This window comes from Triturus cristatus, chromosome 11 (assembly GCF_964204655.1).
Source record: "Triturus cristatus chromosome 11, aTriCri1.1, whole genome shotgun sequence".
Classification (NCBI taxonomy): Eukaryota; Metazoa; Chordata; class Amphibia; order Caudata; family Salamandridae; genus Triturus; species Triturus cristatus.
Window position 1 is genome coordinate 373,682,198 of NC_140594.1, and position 17,821 is coordinate 373,700,018.

Here is a 17,821-nt window from a genome sequence, read left to right on the forward strand (position 1 = left end):
AGAATCAATATATAATCAAGGGTAATATTTGTTCCGGTTGACTGGTAGGTTCAAATCCCAACCACCGCCTTCCAAACGCAATGCTGTTAGTAATGCTAGAATCCACACGCTTCAATAGACAGTCAATAGTGCTCTGCGTAATGATACAATCCTGTGCTGAGTAAAGGAGAAATAATACAATATGTAACGATATGCCCCGGTACCTTGCAATGGGAGAAATAATGTAATGCGTACCGCTACAAACATGTACTGCGCAATGAAGGACTCATGCAATGTGTCACACCCCAATCACGTACTTTGCAATGAAGAGATAATGCAATGCGCACCGCTACAATAATGTACTTTGCAATTAAGGGATAATGCAATGCGTAGCTACAATCATGTACTTTGCAATGAACAAATAATGCAATGCGGGCCGCTGAAATCCTGTACTTTACAAGGGAGGAATAGTGCAATGCGTAGCGCTACAATCGTGTACTTCGTTATGCAGAAATACTGTCAGGCGTCATAAGACAGTCTGACAGTTCGTTAGCAGCAATATTGGCAATGTGTATTACGACAATCAGCCTCTTCGATAACCGTTTCCCCCACGCGGATCAATGATGACATAAATCACAGCTTCTCACTCTGGCCTCAGTACTGCCACTCCTTTGGTCAGTACGGGCCCCACCCCGCCCAGGCAGTGTTCCATGATATCTGGGGGCGCGACCCCACTCTCCTCTCCTTCAATGTACTGGGCTTTTCATGTAGAACTTCCTCAATGGGCCTCAGCGGCTCGGCCTGGCAGCTCATCTTCTCCGGGGCTGCCGGTCCGGGCCGCAACTGTTAGGAAGGTCTCAGGTGGCCGCAGAGCACACGTACCCCGCGCCCCTAAGATTACGTTACTCCAGGTGCGCGTTCCCCACAGCACCTTCTGGGTCTCCTCTGGCACGAAGCCACACACACAGCGCTGATGAGTCTTTCTGTCGACTCCGAGTGCACGCTCACCAGGCACTCCTTCCTGCGGTCTCAGTTGGCTCCAAGACACGCACACCGTGCTGCAGAGACTCACTTTATTCCGGTGCACACGATGATATGCCGATCGCCTCCACAGTCCCAGGTTGCACCAAAGTACGCACACTGCTTCACTGAGACTTACTATAACTCCGGTGCTCCGATTTCCAGGTGCTCTTCACCAACGCCTCCGGCCGCACTTCAACACGCTCACCGTATCCAAGCCTCACTCTTCCTCTGGTGCACTCGATGACCAGGCGCTCCTAACCAGTTGCACCCCAACACGCACCCTGCGCATCCGAGACTCACTCCTCCTTCGATGCACATGCTGACCAGGCGCTCTTCGCCAGTGCCTACGGTGCACCACGACACGCACCCTCCGCGTCCGAGTCTCACTCCACCACTGATGCACACGCTGACCAGGCGCTCTTTACCAATGCCTGCGGTGCACCATGACACGCACCCTGCGTGTCCGAGACTCACTTCTCCTTCGGTAAACACGTTGCCTAGGGCTCTTCACCAATGCCTCCTGTGCACCACGACACGCACCCAGAGCGTCCGAGTTTCACTTTTCTTCCGTGTGCCCAAGATCACAGGGCACACCTTCAGAGGGTCTCAAGCTGCCACAACACGCGCCCACCGCGTTGCTTGAAACTTCTCTGGAAACTTTTATGTTTCTGTGTTTCCAAACAGGGAGCCAGCTCACCTCGGGCCCTTGGGATTACAAGACACAGCACAAAGCACAGTCTTCTTCAAGCAGGGGGACCCAGCGCACACAGCACAGTCCCAACAGCCTCTTCCTTGGTTAAAACTGCAAACTGTACATCCATGTTCCTCTACCCACAAAGTGCTATTGGTTCATTGATGTTGCCTTCAATGACATTATCACATAAACTCCACAGGAGCAACTCATAGACCAATTTGGACAGGAGTAATTATAGTTAAAGGTCACAGTGTCTAATCAGGTTTAACTTACAATATCTGCTTTAAAACATTTGTCATATACCAGAAGTGCATCTGTAAAACACTAAATGTAAAGAGAATAGCAAATGCACACAAAAAACATGACCTTATGTTATAATTATGAAGAATCTGATTTAAGCTCAAATTATGGTAGAGGGCTGGACGTTTATATGAACTGAATGCAAAAATCAGGTGCTCACTGAACAAAGTGAGCACACACTACTAGTGATAAAAGTGGGCCACAAAGTGATAACGCATATGAAAGATTAAATGGTAGTAGATTAAGTACACCTTTATAAAAGCTTTCATAGAGATAAAAGTTAGTAGAAATGTTGCTCTACATATATATAATCCAAGATTTACTTTTCACTTTTGTAAGAATGTTGACGATGTTTTGACCCTATGTGGATAGGTAGATCATCTTAATTATTTCTCAAATGAAAGCAAGTTCTATAAAAAAAATAAGCCTTTTTTTCTGCCCCAGAACACTGTATTCCACTAAAACTTAAAATGAACCTTCTGATTTAACACAACGACTTTAGGAGGTACTTACTAGCACATCTCAAACAAATGATCTTGTGCATTGGATACTCTTGTCCAGCCATATGCCTGATCTCATGAAAACCAGTGGTTTACAGGCACCCTTCGAAAACTGAAACGTCAAGGCAGAGCACTGGGAAGATATTTAAATAAAACAAAGATATTGTATCATACCACCTGCAGAGTGCACTTTAGGGGCTACAAATTAGACTGCACCAGTGCAAACAAAATAATACGTCCAAGCACGGATTATTGAGGCAGCAATTTAGCAAAATAAGTTTTCCTTACTTATAAATAGATACTAAACCACAGCCTAATGACAAGCCTCCTTTTTTTTTTTTTTTTTGCATCTTTTATATAGCGCGAACTTGACCCGAAGGTATTGGAGCGCTGTACATGAGCACCGTATTTACATTACATATTCAGGCACGGGGAGATGAAGTGATTTGCCCAGAATCAGGATGTGGACGTGACCCCGAGGCTCGAACCCTGGTTTCCAGCACCAAAGTCGACGGTCTAGCCGACGGACCACATCCTCTCCCCAATCCTCTTTACCCTCAAAGGAGCTGTGTGACAAGCTCCTCCTTGCCTTCTACACTAATGAAATCGCTGCTGTAAAAGAAAGTATCCCTTACACCACTCTTTGGCCCGATGACCCTCACCCAGTAGTACTTGCCATTGCTACCCCTCTTTGAGACCTCTCACCAGTAACTGATAATGCTATCAGAAAATACTGATGTATTTCAAAACATCCTCCCTGGCATGGGTTTGAGTATTACAAAAGAGGTTAGCCTAAGTCTCACTGCCTTTTCACCTTTCACTGCGTCCCAGTCTACGGGATCAAGACCTCTAACATGCCCCTATCAACCCTACTGTAAAGAAACCATTGGTGGACCTAGACAATCTTTAAAATAATCAACCTATCGCAGACTAATCCTTCTCAGTGACTTTCAGTTGGGGACCAGATCCGTCAGTGACACGATCAACACTGCTAAATGTCAGGAAAGAACTACTCAACACTCGGAACCAAGGCTACACCTGGCGTGGAGGCATCGAGGCTGACTGCAAGGAGATGAGTTACACCTGGCGTCAGATTGAAAGAAAAGCCCAGGACAGAGATGGTTGGAGAATCCTGGTTGATGGCCTACACTCCAGGAGAAGTAGTAGGCATCAGTAAGTGAGGCATACTCTAGATTTTGACTGCATTAGACTTCTCTGACACATTTAGACACAATTAATGACAAAGGGCCAGATGTACGACCGTGGAACTAGCGCCTCGCCAATTGCGAGTTTTTTGCAACTCGCAATTTGTGAGGCGCCATTTCCAGTGTACAACGGTGTTTTTCACACTGTTAGCGATTCCCAATGGGGTTGCAAATTGAGAGGCTCATGAATATTAATGAGCCTCTCGCAATTTGCGACCCCAGTGGGAATGGCAGGCCCTCGCAGGTATGGTGGCCTGCTGGGCTCAGCAGACCACCATGTCTGGGACTGCTTTTAAATAAAGCAGTTTTTTTTTTTTAAATGCAGCCCGTTTTCTTTAAAGGAAAACAGGATGCATTTAAAAAAGAAAAAAATGAAACGTTTTCGTTTCATTTTTTAAGGGCAGGCAGTGGTCCCTGTGACCACTGCCTGCCCTTAAAAAATATTTTCCCCTGCATTTGCAAAGGGGAAAGGGTGCCCTGGGGACCCCTTCCCTTTTGCGACCCCATTACCACCCTCTTGAAGAGGGTGGTAATTGTGACCGCAATTGCGGATGCAAAACATTTGTACATGGGGTTGCGCTCGCTATTAGGAAGGGAACGCCCCTTCCTAATAGTGACTCGCAATTCCAAAATAGCAAGTCACAAATAAATTGCAACTCGCCACTTTGGAATGGTACATACGCCTATAAGTTTTTGCATGCGCAAACGGGTTCGCAAACCCGTTTGCGCATGCAAAAAACGTCGTACATCTGGCCAAAAGTGCTCCTTGACAACATATATCATTTGCCTAGCATCAGTGATATAATGCTATTTTATGTTAATTAATTATTGTGATTTTTTTGTAAAGCACTGCAAATAACTTGTGACAGCCTCAGAGTGCCATGAATCGGATACAAAGTGGATTGAAAATTGAATCATTTTTCAATAATAAGTGAATATCTCGTGTAAATGATATTATCGACTGAGGAAGTCATTAATGCTAATGGAAAAGTATTAAATCATTGGTGAGAGGGATGAAAAACGGTTTTAGGCATTTGACAGAAAGACCTGGGGTAAAAAGGAGAACAGAGGCAGGGACGGGGAGGGCTAGGTAGAAGTCTGTTTAAAGAAATGGGTTTTTAGCTGTCTGAATTTGAGACAGTTAGAGTCCATGTGTAAAGACCGACGTAGAGAGGTCCACAGAGATGAGCCTGGAACATGAAAAGTTACTCCTCTGAATGTCTTACAACAAGTCAGACCGATACATCTTAAGATTGGGGGACATTTGGAGGCTAAACTGACCATGAGATGATTGGAGACGAAGGGAATTTTGCAGTTATATCGTACCTTGTTTGTCAATGCACATGACTGTTTACAGTCCCCTAGGTCCAAATGTATTGTGGACATTGGACTCCAGATGATGATAATTGGAATATTGCATTTGCTGTGCCCTCTAAAATAATTTTATTTAGTTTAATATATTATTTTTAATACATTTTGAAGGAGAAATGAAGGGGCAGTGAGAGGGGAGCAATAAAGAGCTAAATAGAGAAAAATAAACCAAAATATGTAATAAACAGGGTGATGGACTAGGGAGCAATACTGAGGGGCCGATTACGATCCTGGAAAAACCCGGTACAAACCGTGGGTCGGAGCTTTTTCTCCGTCCGACTCGTACCGGGTTGTAAAACTTTACAAACATGCAATTACGATTCGTACGGAAACACCATTTCCGTACGAATCGGAAAAAAGACCAACCGACAGAAAAATACATACAAATGTGATCCGGGACACCGCGGACGTGACGTCCGGACGGAGTTAGGCATGTTTTTACGTACCAGCAATTAAGATTCGCACCGACTGCAGTCCGGATGGGAAAATTTTTACGGCACCTAAAAAGTGCCGTAAAAGCTAAGTACGCAGCGATGCGAGCTGATTAGGGGACCCGGTACGCGCCGTACCCCCCCCCCGCCCCCCGTATGTACGGAGCGTACCCCCGTACCCCCATATGTACGGAGCGTACCCCCCCGCCCCCGTATGTACGGAGCGTACCCCCGTACCCCCAGCCCCCCGTATGTACGGAGCGTACCCCCATACCCCCCAGCCCCCCGTATGTACGGAGCGTACCCCCAGCCCCCCGTATGTACGGGGCGTACCCCCGTACCCCCCAGCCCCCCGTATGTACGGGGCGTACCCCCAGCCCCCCGTATGTACGGAGCGTACCCCCAGGGGGTACGCTCCGTACATACGGGGGCTGGGGGGTACGGGGGTACGCCCCGTACATACGGGGGGCTGGGGGGTACAGGGGTACGCCCCGTACATACGGGGGGCTGGGGGGTACGGGGGTACACCCCGTACATACGGGGGCGGGGTACGGCGCGTACCGGGCTCTTGTTTGGACATCTCCATGGTTGCTATGGGAGTTCGCTCCGGACGGTCTTTTTTCCATACAGTTGTACAATCGGACGGATGGGACGGATCGTAATTGCGCATTTGGACTTCAGTTTTCCCATTTGTACGTAAAAATGTCCGGGGACGTGTCGGAGACTTTTCCCGACCCGAGGACGTGTGGGGGAATTTTCCCAATGCGATTTGTATGGACTTTTTCCCATACGAATCGTACTTGGCAGTTTGTACGGCACTTTTACCATTTGTACGGAAAAAAGTCCAGATTCAATTCGGTTGGGGAAATTTTTTCCAGGATCCTAATCGGCACCAGAGTGTGTGGCATCAGGATGGGTAGAATAAAAAAGCAGCACATGATGAAGAAAGCAAGTGGGAGGGGAAGGGAGTGGCAAAGAATGCTCGGGTGTGCAAGGTTTTTGGGGGGTTGTGGTACACAAGGGGAGATTCTAAAAACACACACATGCATGCTCATGTAGTGTTGAAATAAAAAAGTAGTTACCTAAACGTGAACAGGGGAAGGATGCAAGTCAGTCAATCGAAGGGATGGTAAAGAGGGTACGCTCCTGGGTCAGGAAAAACCCAAGAAGACGAAGACAAACCATCAAATTGAATTTGGTGGTGAATTGCAATTGTTTTGCAACCGTATTCCGGTTGCAAAACAATCGTACATGCCCTTGCGACTCGCTATTAGATAGGAACGGCCTCGGCACGCCCCTTCCTAATACTTACTTGCAACCCCTATTTTGCGAGTTGGAAATAGGTTACAACTTGCAAAATGGGGTTGGTACACGACAAACGGCATTTTAGCAGTCTGATTCTCCATTAGCGACCGCTAAAAACGGCCGTACATGTGCCCCCTAATGTTGCTTAATATGTATCTCTGGGCAGGGTTGTGCTGAAGCGCCAAAATGTTTTATAATATTTCAGTGAGGTCAGAGTGAGTTCATCTGCTAATCAGTTGTAAGTTTCAATTTGGATTATTTTGTATGCAATTTCAAACGTCTCCACTGTACACTTGAATTTTAGATATTATTTTTTTATCTAATCTGCTCCTAAGTATTCTCTGTTTTTATTGCATTTTAGTACTGTTTGATGTTGCTCATATATGCCAGCACAAGCTTGGACTCCAGTAAACATTGTTTAAAGAATGCATATATAATATTCTTAAGAAATATTCTTCAGTTACTGGTGGGCACGCGCTGGCCATTTTGCAAGCAATATTTAATTAATCCTGTAGGAATCATTGTTCTGGTAATTACAATTAAAACATTTTTTCACTGGTCTTAGCTGCCATGACAAATACTGTCTGTATGCATGCATTTGTCCAAATAATAATTTATCTAAAAATTCGAAAAGAAACCCTTTCACGAACATCAATTTCATTCAAAGGAACTCTTAACACTTATATAGTTTGTTCCCAATTTGTAGCACAATCGCATAACATAGTTTATGAAAACTCACCTTCTCTTTCTTGCCATGCAGAGAGGATCTTCTCTTGTCATACTCTTTTTTCTGCTCGGATTTTAGACGTTTGGCACTGTCCTGCAGACGTACTGTGTGCTGTAGCTCCTGGCATTCCTTTGCCTGTCTTCGATGCCGCTCCAAGACCTCAATCTCACGGTCATAGAATAATTTCTTTCCCTACAGAGTGGGGAAACGAATAATCAAGCAATCTTCAACCATGGAAGAGGAGATGGGACTTGAAATCTTCTTCAACGTTAGGAAGCTTGCAAAGCCTGGTGGTGGACTGGCCCATATGAAACTTGCTTGGCGGTCCCTCACAGGGCAAGAGATCAAAAGGCTGAAGTGGGACAACCCATTACCCCATGCTGTATGTTGTCCTGGATGGATGCAGAGTTTAATTAACACTCATACATACCAATGGCAGAAGAAGGCTAATTCAAAGCCCCTATATGTGTGAAAAATTGTACAGACATATGCATTTTTTAATGCATTTTCATTACATCTTGGCAGACAACTAAGTCTGTCAAGCCTTGTGATGATTATTATTACAGTGTTATTACATAATTAATACAGTGCTGATCTTCTACCCATAGGATTAGTCAAAGAGGGCAATTAGCACCAAATTCCCAGCCTACTACGGTAATCTGTGAAAATGCATCTAACAAAATACATGTCTGTAGGCTTTAATATGTTGCAATAACAATCCACCTTTAAAGACCTATTGGATTTCTCAGGAGCATTTCATAATGAATAAATCATTTGTTGTAACTTTTCATATTAAACAGATCAGACCCATGGCATCTGAAATAACTTTACCCAGTGAGCCATTCAGGCCTAAAGCCTTCATCAGTGGCTTGTCAAAATAATTAACTCAGCTCTACTGTATTGAGCAGAAGCTTTCCCACAAGGCAGCCATCAGGTATAAAGTAACAAAACGATATATATATGCAAAATTACAGTTGTCAAAACAATATAAAAGCCTTCAATGGGGACCTAAGAGGGTTTTTCCTAGTGTAAACCTTCTGAGTAGGTCACCAATACCATTTCCTACTGCAGTAATCTGTGAGATTCCATGTAACAAAATACCTCTGTACAGGGTTTAATACAGGGTAATAAAAATTCACCCTTAAATGTATGTTGACTGTAACATATGCTTTTCACAATGAATACGCCAGGCCTAATGCCTTTATCATAACTTTTGTAATAGACAGATCAGGCCTATAGCCTTGATCATTGTTTGCTATATTGAGCATAAGCTTTTCCACAAGGCAAAGTGCAATACAAGCTCTCCTTTTCAGTAGAAGCATACAACTTCTTCTGAATCAAATGATGTCCTCAAGGACACCGACATGTGGGCGGAGACTAAAACATATCTCTCTGTTGACAGCTGTGCTGTCAAGCCAGACATTAAAGGCTCCTTTTTAAGGATCCCTTTCATGTGTTTTCCTGCTCATCTTTATATTTTCACATTTTCTACCATAATACTGCATCCCAGTCAGTTCTAACAGGCCATTTTCTTGCTGCTCATTTCATCTGCACTGCTCTGCATCAAGCATGCTATTGCTTCTATACACAGCATTCATCCAGGAATGGTACAGTCCTTAGTTAATCTTTTTTTACTGTTCCAAAGTGGCCATCATGTTGATTCTAAATGTGGTGCCTATACTGGAACTTTAATGCAGTGATGCACAATGTCCATACAATACCTTTGCAAGACAAGCACATGCCCATCATTTGTCTGCAAGAACATTTCTACTTTTGTTCTTTAAACTTATGTTGCATAGGTTGCGGAGTTTGTGTGTGTATTTTATTGTGGTAGTTTATGTGGGTGGGTCGAAAAATTAGCCATTGGGTGGTTTATTAATGCATGAGTGCAAGGAAGAGTTACAGAGTGCATGTGTGATGATTTAAGGAGTGCCTAAACCCATGAATGATTGAAGAGGTGCTTTCATTTATCAGTCAATGTACATAAGAGGTGGTGAAATGCACACCAGTGTAATCCTGCGTAATATGCTTGACTTTTCAGAACTGCTCAAGGCGTGCAAGCTTGCTCCGCCATACTGCGCTGCAGACCTAAATGATCTGAGTGTGATAGAAATTTTGGGAAATGTAGTAGTCACCTATTGACAGTAGTAATGAAAGTTGTCAAACCCTTCAAGTTTGTTGTCGAATCAACGGGTTGGGCATGAATAACATGAAGTTAGAGAGGGATGCTGGGAAATGTAGTAGTGATTTATTTCGTAGTGAAAATGAGGTCCAGCGTTTAACTTCTGAAGTCCGTTCCCGAGTGTAGTTGTTTGACTGACACACGTGATAGATCACCTGTGGGGAGTTAGGAGGGGTGACTAATAAAGAGTCGGTTTAGTTTGTGCTGCGGCACTTTATAGAACAACACTGTGATGACACGGAAGGAACCATGGTTCTGGAAACAAGTTGGATACCGTGTGATGCTGGGTTTTTAACAATGGATACAGTCACTTATAAGTCACGGTAAGCTCTCTGACAATGAACATGGCAAAGGGGAAGGTGTTTAAATTATATGGGTAGACTAAGGGAGGTTGCCATTTGGGCCAGGGCAAATATGAACTGGAGACACGATATGGCTCTGTGAGGTTTGGGTATTATATAAGAGTTTGAGTTCATTAATAATTTATGAAATAGAAATATCACTGGGCATAGAGACGTGTTGTTTCTCTTACAACATTTACCAGTTGAATATATTTGAAGTAAATTAGATGGATCGGGGTTACGAATCAAGTAAGATGTGCAATAATTATGCTGATGGTGGTTTTTATGTATTTCTGTATTTTAGATACCCCTGACGAAGGGATAATTCCCGAAATGCATTGGGTGATTTTAAATAAAATCGTAAAATTTGGAAAACATTTTCGTCTCCTGCGTTTTTACGGGAAATCTTCGCATGGTTTTGGAATGAATAAAATGAATTGAAACTATTGGAAAAAAGAAATGGAGTAAATTGGTGGTCAAAAAGAAGATTAAAGTTTAAAAATGTGAATTTCATTTATTGGATTCTTTCAGGCATTGGCTGTACTGTTTTATTGGAACCCAACCAGGTTCCTTCGTGTTCGCTTTCATTTATCAGTCATAACTGTTCCATTGCCAATGTTTGTTCAGTTATGGGTATAAAGGCAGCTGATGTCCCATACATGTAAACTCACCACCACTTAGCAGGTGTCGCACTCTTTTTACTTCTATTCACACACCAGTCAAACCAAATGACCCCACCAGCCTATATCACCCTCCAAAAACTGTATTTATTCTCCATTCAGCTAAATAGGATCGCACTTTAAATGCTTGACTTCACCTGTATTTTTGAGTCAAGAGGTTGACAGGTATGTGTTCAAGTGGCCATAACTAAAAAGATGATTAAAATTGATAAAAATGATTTAAGCAGCCCCACCCAACCCTGCCCCCGGTGTTTGATGTGGGAGGAGGAGGGGTTAGGGCTGCCAGGTAATAGCCTGCAGTGTGACTCGAAAACAGGTGCCCTCCCCATGATGCTGACAAGCCTATACCGCACACGGTGGATGGAACTACTACTCTAAAAGATGACTTCCATACCTCCTCCCTTACCCCTCCCTGCTATGCATATATAATGATGTGGCTCTTCCAAACCTGCTTTATCATAGCGAAACCTGCAATCCAGAATTGGGCCTGAATCTCACTCCTCCAAGGGCTTACGCACAGACATTCCCAGAGTTCCACAGTATCATATTCAGTTTCAAAACATAGCATCCAGGCTCACAGCCTCAATCTCATTCAGACTATCTTAATTTGGGACCCAGCCACGTTTACAGCCCAACTCATGGTCTATTTCATTAAAAGTTTCTCTCAATCTCAAATGGACCTTCTCAGGCACTAAATATGAGTGGGCTGGTGTTTTCTGACCCCTGCGTATACCCCTGTTGGCACTAGGTCGTAACCACACGTTGGATGGTATTTGCTGCATCCAGTAGTCAATGGTGTGTTATATATCTTGCCCTTTGTTAAACTTTGGCAGGACAAACTGGGTAAAAGTGTATAGTATTTACCGTACCATGCAGATTTTGGTGTGGTAATCCCCAAACTCAGGATGTTGTTCCCTCAAAATGTGTAATGGGTGCTATTTACCGCAGTGTGATAAAAAGCACCTGGATTTCGACCAACCCAGATTCTGGCCCTCAGTGTCTTATTCACAGCCTTACTCTGCTTCAGACTTAGTTATTCTCATTCACTCCTTAAGTCTTTCATTCTCCCAGCCCGACTCATACCTTATTCCACAGCCCAGGGGGGGTAGCGAGGGTACCATGGACCTGATGCCAACAAGTAAAACTGGCCCGTTGTTGGATAGTAAACAACAGCTATAATTTGGACGCAGTTAGCTCCTCAGTCTATTAGGCCCTGGTGCTCCTCCACCTGCTGCACTAGTGGTAGCCACCTCACTTACAGTTATCTGCTGCTCAGTATGACGGAACATCATCTCCCTCTGGTGGTGCAGCTTCTGCCTCAGCTGCGCCTGCGCTCTCTGCTCCTCCTTCTGCAGGAAGCGGAGCTCGCGCAGCTCCAGGCGCCTGTGAAACAACAAAGTTAAAAGGCTCAAATTGGAATTAAAACATGGCTTCTATCTAACTGTTTAAGATTGTATTGTGTTTTGTATAAATTGTTTAAAACACTTCTTAAACTGTCAGTGACAGGAACAAAGTCAAGCAAGTGAACTGTGAAACATAAGAATGAAAAGGGAAAAAGTGTAATGATTAAGGCACAAAATATCAGAGTAACAAGAGTGAGAAGTGGAAAAGTGCAAAGAATAAGAAGTGAAACACTGTGCGAAAATTGATATGATAAGGGTCAGAAGACAATGAATCAGGTGTCCAAAACCAGAATAGATTGAATGAAAACTCAAATAAACTGCAAATCGAGGCATCTAAAGTTTGGAAGTACAACGAGCGAGAGATAGTGTAGCAAATTTTGTGACTAATTGAGGGGGGGGGGGAGGGTGAAACCCTACTCAAGCAGCAGCCACAATTCTTGTCATGGTGAAATACAAGCAAACACCAAATTAACTGGGGCTTAACACTCGTTTAGCTTGGCATGAAAGCTGTCAGGCTAAACTTAGAGGCGATGTGTAAAGTATTTATGCAGCACACAGACAGTAATAAAATGAAAATACAACACAAGAAGAATTCTATCCAGCATGCACAAAACGGTTGGGATAAGAAAATTCCAATTATCCACAAGTGGCATTTTCAGAACTGTTACTTAAAATTCAACTTTACCATTAAAGAGAGTTTTAAATTACAAATCTTTAAAGACCAAACTCTACATTTTGAACTGCCCAAAATTGTATGTTATCACTTTTTAAATGTAATAGGGAAACCCAATGTTATCCTATGGGAGAAGTAGGACTTACCAGTAGTGAAAAACAAATGTAAGAGTTTTTCACTACCAGGACATGTAAAAGTTAAAAGAACATGTCCAACTTTTTAAATACACTACACTCTGCCCTCTGGGCTGTTTAGGACCTACCCTAAGGGTAAATTATATGTATTAAAAAAGAAGGTATATGCCTACCAAAAAGTTTATTTTGCCAGGTGGTCGAAATGACAATTTAAAACTGCACACAGAGGCTGTAATGGCAGGCCTGAGACATGTTTTAAAAGTCTACTGAAGTGAGTGGCTCAAACAGTTCTGCAGGCCCACAAGTAGCAGTTAATTTACAGGCCCTAAGTACATGTAGTACCACTTTACCAGGGACGTACAAGTAATTAAAATGTGCCAATAGGGTGTAAGCCAATTCTATCATGTTTAAGGGAGAAAATGCAAGCACTTTAGCACTGATTAGCACTGGTGAAGAGCGCAGAGTCCTAAGGCCAGAAAAAAAGGGTCAGCAAAGACAGGAGTATTGAAGGTAAAACGTTGGGGAAAAACCATTTCAGGTCCAACATGTGTGCCCCCCAAGCTGAAAGCAGAGAGTTCTCATCGCTTAAGTGGAAGGACATAGAAAGACCGTCAGGACTGGTGTGGTGAGTTTCAGGACGATCCGCCACAATAAAGTACATTACCTAAAGGAAGATTGACCACCTCAACATTTTGGGATTCTCACCCCTCATCTGCATTAGCCATCTCAGGGGTTTGTGGTCTGTCTGAACCTAGCAGTGAGCCCCAAACAGATATGGTCTCAACTGCTTCAGTGCTCAGAACACTGCAAATGCTTCACTTTCTGTTGCACTCCACCACTGTTCCCTGGTAAGTAACCTCCTGCTGACAAAGGCTACTGGTTGATCTAGGCCCTCTTCTTTTAGCTGAGAGAGCATGGCCCCTATGCATTGCTCTGAGGCGTCTGTCTGTACAATGGACACTTGGGAGAAATCAAGGGCACCGAGCACTGGTGCCGTGCACATGCCCTTCTTCAGCGTGTCAAAAGTGTTCTTGCATGCCTCCGTTCAGATCACCTGTCTGGGCTGTTTTTTTTTGGTTGTATTTGAAATTGTATTGATATCTGATTTATTAAAATCATTACATCTCAGCATGCAAGCAAATTAAAAAACAGAATTAAAATGGTGGCACCAAAATAGAATTTAGGTAGGCGTATATGTGTATTCGTCTCACCTAGAAGCTAAAATGTTGTTATGTTGCCTAGTCTTATCATCTCAATGTGACCTGTACCCTGCCCCCTAATACCCTTTTTAGCAAATATGCCTCCCAAATATCTTAAAACAGTATTATAGTTAAAAGGGAAAAGGCAACTAGCTAACTGTCCCATCATTTTCTGAAATATAAATGGCATAGCCAACAAATTAGGCTACTCCTATTCTATACAAATCTACGCTAGTTCCATGTGGTCAAAATATGGCGATCTAAAAGGGGGGCTAGCAATTTATTTATTAACGTCGATCCACATGGAGGGCAAAGAGCTAGACAACATGCATAAGGGCCTACAAATCGTGGAAGTAGCTGTAAAAAATCAAATGTTCACCACAGCAGTCGTGAACATATACATCCATCCTTGCAAGACGGCTAGATCAGAACTCTCTAATGCCCTGATAGAAGAACTTATGAACCTGAAAGTCGAATGAGGAATCAGCTCTTTCATAGTATCGGGAGATTTTAATACGAATCTGATGGGGCATCCTTACCAAATGAAGTCCTAATTGCACAAAACCTAGCATGGAGAGTACAGCACCAAGAATTTCCCCAAAAATCATAATATTGACAAAAAAGACAGCTGTTAATAGGTAACCTTGAACATCTTGGGCTCAGGGTTCTTAACAGCCGCTTTGCTGGAGACCAACCGCCGGGACTCTCATACCACTGTACAACTGGAGCAAACTTGATTGACTATACTTTGATGAACATATCCTTAATGCAACGAGTATTTTCGTACACCTTGGGAGATCGACAGCGACCATCGCCCTCAGGATGTAGTCTCATTAATTACACCACTAGAGCAAGAACAGTCAAAAGACCAGGAGATAGTCAAATACACAATCCAAAACAAGAGAATAAAATGGACGACAAACTCCCTGCCATCCCTCGTGCAGATTGCTATGGAACTATTTCACACTATAGATGAGATGCCCGATCCAGTAACAAGATGGGAGGCATTCACAGTCGAATATGCAGCACTCTATGCAACTACGGTAGTGGATCAGCAAAAAAGCCCAGGAATCAGCACTAACTCTCAGGGGAAGCTGAAGAGAAATCACTTCATTAGGGCAAAAACAAGACAGGTAAATCAACCGTGGAAACAACTGAGGAAAGCCCAATGCTACTTGACCCTCTGGTATGAATTAAGGAAAGCAAAAAAATATTTTAAAAAACTGAAATGGGAGATCCTGAAAACTAAAAAAGAATCCTTCTAGGCTAAACTATTATACGATGCCAAAAGAAAAAATTCAGCAAATTTTTGGCAAACAATATATGGTATCAACAAACTGCTGCAGCAAGCACAGTCTCTGACATCTCAGAAACCACCTGAGCCAGCTATTTAACTACCGACTTTCAAATAAGGGGTTCAACGCACATAAACAGAAAGGAGCGCATACTACTGAAATAACAGGAACAAATTCCAAACCAACCTTCCCAACATACACTATATGAAATGTCTGCAGACATAGATCAAAATTCAGGATGGCGAGCTGTACTCCATTAGCAATCAATATACACAACATACAGAGGCAGATTTCAGAAGGCTGATGAGGGGGAGCACCGGGCCCAAATGGGATTGCACCTGCAATCTTCAAAGCAGAAAAAACATACTGGGCAAAAAAGCTAGGACCACTTTACAATTCCATTCTGTCCAGCAGCAGAGTCCCACGTCATGGAACGGCTCAGTGATCTCGCCCATCTTTAAGGGGGGAGACAAAAACAAACCTGACAATCACCACCTCATAGCATTAATTGATAACAAAGCAAAATATTTTGCTGGTCTAGTTATGGAAGAGCTACAGCTCTGCGCAGGGGAACACCATATTATACCACCGAACCAGACAGGTTTTATCAAAGAAACAGGGTCTATAAAAAACATCATGGCAATGACGTTACTAAATGATTATGCAATAAAATATAAACAAAACTATCTCCACCGAGCTTGCTTCACCCGCTCCCGCCTCTGGAGGATGGGTGTCATCCAGTCCCTTACGTGCCTCAGATGTGGCGAATCTGAGGGGAGCTTCTTCCACACGGTCTGTAACTGTTTGGCACTGCAAACGTTTTGGCACAAAATATCGTCATGCCTGGGTCGGATCTTATCCTGGAGTCTCCCATTTGAATCTACGTTTTGTTTACTCCACAGTACTGAGTACAAACAATACTTGCTGTTTTTGGGCCTCACACTTGCCAAGCGGGACATTGCCCAGGCGTGGAAGGGGCCTCCCCGCCAATAATGGGTGGGTGGAGGGCGGCCATGGACAGATGCTTGGGGGCTGAAGTCGCGGTGTATCGGGCGAGTGGCGGCCCACAGAAACATAGGAAAATATGGTCCTGTTGGGCGACATATCGTGGCATTGACTTGCCCTCCCTTCCGCCATCAGACCCTATATAAATCTGGCAATCACATCTAACTGGACCACATACGGATACGTTGAGCCATTCTGTCATCTTCACACACATCTAGACACACTACTTACAGTGAAACATGTAGTAACCTGTGCCAAGTTTTAGTTATTGGGCCTGTACGTTCACAGGCTAACTTGTTGTATGGATATAAGTGGTACTACCTCATTCAGCCTGTTTCTGTAACATAAGCTCTGGGCACCGCCCGATATGTATCATTAAACTCAATAAAATGTGTTATTAAGAAAAAATATAAACAAAACACAATGGAGTTACCTTAGTTCAGACAACAAAGGGACAGGGTATATGTACAAACAAGGCTAACAAATTCCCTTTTCACCTGTTATCACTGTTTTAGATCGGATAAACCTTTCTTGAACGGAATGGGAAAAAGTATGCCATCCTTTGCATATTCACACCAGTAAAAAATGTTGGTTGGGGCAGTATCCTATCCAAAGGTGTTGTAAATTTAGTACCCAACTAGTAAATAATGACTGGGTTAGAATCTTGAATGGAGAAGATATCTGGACCATGCGGGTCACCCTCAAAATGCTTTTATCCAATTTTATCAATTAACTGGTTTTAACTTGGTATCAAGTTGGGACTTGTACGTGATAGAGGCCTTCGCATACAATCCGAGGACATTGATGTACTGGCTTGAATAAGAAACGGATGACATACTTTTTCCTGTTGCATCCAAGAAAGGTTTATACGATCTAAAACAGTGATAACTTTTGAACACTTAACATTGTCCTGAAGAAGGTGATGAGAACTTTATTTTTCACCAAAACGCCACGTCAACAGTTTTTGATATAGATAGCTCCAAAAGAGTTTTTTTTTATGAACAACAGTTTTTAATTGTTATGTTTTTTATATAATTTGTGACAATTGATTGTTATTGTTTTTATTGCAATGTGAAGGATATGATAATTCATATACAGGGTTCTGTGCAATAGTTATTTTACGTATAAGATTTTTAAATATATGCACTAGCACTTTCTGTAATCTATCTTTGAAGAATGCAATTGTGATTTTGTATTAATTTTTTTAGTGTAATAAGGAATTTTAATTGTTGTTAAAGAATAAAATATTTACATATACATTTACACAATCAACTCCTTTATGTGATAAATGGCTTTTTTTCTACGTTATTATTTAGAAATACTGTCATTTTATGTTCACTTGCTTTTCTTGTTTTCATCATAACACATAGAATT

At 42.9% G+C, this 17,821-nt stretch overlaps 1 protein-coding gene across 1 annotated transcript in view; it reads right to left on the reverse strand.

Annotated features, from left to right (window-relative positions):
* The window catches only part of LOC146784215 (uncharacterized), a 205,315-nt gene that overhangs the window by 34,971 nt on the left and 152,523 nt on the right, over nt 1–17,821 (reverse strand). The window contains exons 11-12 of the mRNA XM_085634359.1: nt 11,998–12,121; nt 7,548–7,727 (exon numbers count right to left, since the gene is read on the reverse strand). Of these exons, the coding sequence (XP_085490485.1) occupies nt 7,548–7,727; nt 11,998–12,121 (304 nt within the window). The remainder of the gene's footprint in view (nt 1–7,547; nt 7,728–11,997; nt 12,122–17,821) is intronic.